We start from the raw sequence: 2,275 nt of genomic DNA, 5'->3' as shown, positions 1-2,275 counted from the left end.
AAAGCATTTATCTCTCTTCCCAATATTACCATTCCACCGCCAAAAACACATCGAGTCTTTGGTGAAAAATTTCTGGAGAGCATTTCTGCAATGCTCCATCTGTAGAATCGACCTTGCAGAAGAATCCTGCAAGAAAGCATCAGCAAAGATTCAATGGGTGCACAGTGCACAGTATTGACAATCAACCAACTGTCCTCCTCACATCACCTGACAAAAGCACCATTAAACACCCCAATCCCCAATCCCCAATCCCAATACAAGACAAAAACTCTTCCCCAAAAAATAAAAACAAACTTAACTTAGGTATTCAACAATCCGATCTTCAAATATCGTCGTCAAAGAATGAAACTTCTGGCGAATACGAGCTTGACAGACATGGAATTGTCACGTGATACTTACATTTACTATCACATTTCACATTTCGTATTTTGGAGATCTGGGATCCGTGGTTTTCAGCTTCTGTGTTGTTGTTTTTTTAAAATAGAAGCGAGGTGAAAATGATATTGGTTAGTTATACATGTGGATTGTGCTGAGATTATATTATGTAGTTTTGTTTTTTGGTGGTATAGAGTAAGTGCAATAGGATAGCGGATTCTGGTTCAATGAAGACCATTGATAGAAGGAATAATTGTCAAGATGCATTTAAATCATGAAATTATAAGAATATTGTTCATTATCTCTTTTAGTAGCCATCGTCATCAAGTCATAACCATCATTTACCATTCCCCATTCTCATATCTCCATATTGTCCATTACCCCAACATCATAATAGTGCCACTGCAAGATATCATTCCATTAACCAAATGGCAGAAACCAATAAACTCCAATCGGCAGACTTTTAAACCCAATCCAGATATCTCCATGAGCACTCTCTTTTTCTAAACCGATCTTTTTTGTGTAGCCAAGTAGGTGGACGAAAGGAAAAGTACATGTACCAATATATAAGCCACCCAGTTTAGTTTTCATACCTCGTTCCAACACACAATCATGATCATCAATCATCCCTGACACCGTCCGTACAAAAGAAATGTTCGTTTTGCGAGAGTTCATGAAAGGCGTCGTTCGGGAGGCCCATGAGGCTTCTTACTGAAGATTCCTTTGACGACCTCACAGGCTTCACTTGCGCTTCTTCTGAATCCACCTGATCTTCTTGTCTTTTCCTCGCACCCACTCTTGTTAGAGCCTCCACCGTTCGATCGGAACTTTTCAAACATCTCCTCGATGGCTTTGGCCATTTTACTGGGGGAGTTCTCATCTTCGTCATCGGAATCGGTTTCGAATTCGGACTTCAAGACCAGAGGCGTTGAGGAATTGTAGCGAGGCAAAGGAGGATGAGTATGAAGATAGCTAGCCGGAACGTATGATCCAGGGACTGATTGATTGATACTTGTACAAGAACTGAGATTAGATGGCGTGTTTGGCTGGGAAGGTGTAGTTTGCGCACGAGCGCGACCGTTTGAACGATTTGGACGGGAGTCGAGCCGTTCAGGCCAAGCCTGCGTGGGCCATGATTTGTGAGTCGAATGTTGATTTTGTCCTTGAGGTGATTGTGGGATTGTGGTGGGAAATAGTGAATAGACACGATGAGGTACAGGCGGCGGTGGAGGTGGTGGTGGTAGATACTCTGATTTTGCGTGAAAATACTGATTCCAGACCTCTTCTTCCATCTCCGGAGGATAACTTGAGGTTGAAGATGAGTAAAATGATGATGGATCATCATCAGTAAAGGACTCGGAGTCGGATGCTTCAAAGAGATCTTCCATCATCCCTGGGTCCGTTTCGACGAGCGAAAGTCTCTGCCAACCTTTTGCTGAAACTTGACATTGTGACTGTGATTCTTGTACTGAGGTTTCGTGAACCTTTGACCAGCTATTGAAAGTAGCTGAAGGATTATCGCAAACTCTCCTGATATCTGACTTTGAGATGACCATTGTAGATGATGATAGTAACCAGCCGTTGCATGAATCATTTTGTGGATGTATCGCTATCATATAATTATCGATAGGAGGGCATTCGCCGAGATATTCGTTGCTAGAAGCACGCATTGTTGACGAGGAATGTAAGTAAGGTGAATTCCTATCGGTTACCCGGGAGAAACAAGTCTAGGGACCGACGAACATGAAGCTTTAAAATAAATTGAAAGGTTAGCACTTCGATAAATGATCTTCCTTGCGAGAGATATTGACGAGACAACGACTTGTTTATAACCCTGGAATCAAACTACTGTCGGGGTTTGCTCGTCTGAAAAAAACTGGCTGGATGTTCATTCTTTGCA

The 2,275-nt window shown here is 42.2% G+C and overlaps 1 protein-coding gene across 1 annotated transcript; it reads right to left on the bottom strand.

Annotated features, from left to right (window-relative positions):
- Positions 1–1,046: 1,046 nt before the first annotated feature.
- Positions 1,047–2,045, bottom strand: EAE97_010160 (uncharacterized protein; the record flags this gene model as incomplete). Its single annotated transcript, XM_038880675.1, has 1 exon — positions 1,047–2,045. One exon carries the CDS (start codon positions 2,043–2,045, stop codon positions 1,047–1,049), a length of 999 nt encoding a protein of 332 aa, XP_038728385.1.
- Positions 2,046–2,275: the final 230 nt, after the last annotated feature.

Source organism: Botrytis byssoidea (genome assembly GCF_014898295.1).
Source record: "Botrytis byssoidea strain MUCL 94 chromosome Unknown BBYS_026, whole genome shotgun sequence".
Taxonomy (NCBI): Eukaryota; Fungi; Ascomycota; class Leotiomycetes; order Helotiales; family Sclerotiniaceae; genus Botrytis; species Botrytis byssoidea.
Note: the sequence above shows the minus strand (reverse complement) of the source record. Positions and strands in the feature narration are given on the sequence as shown.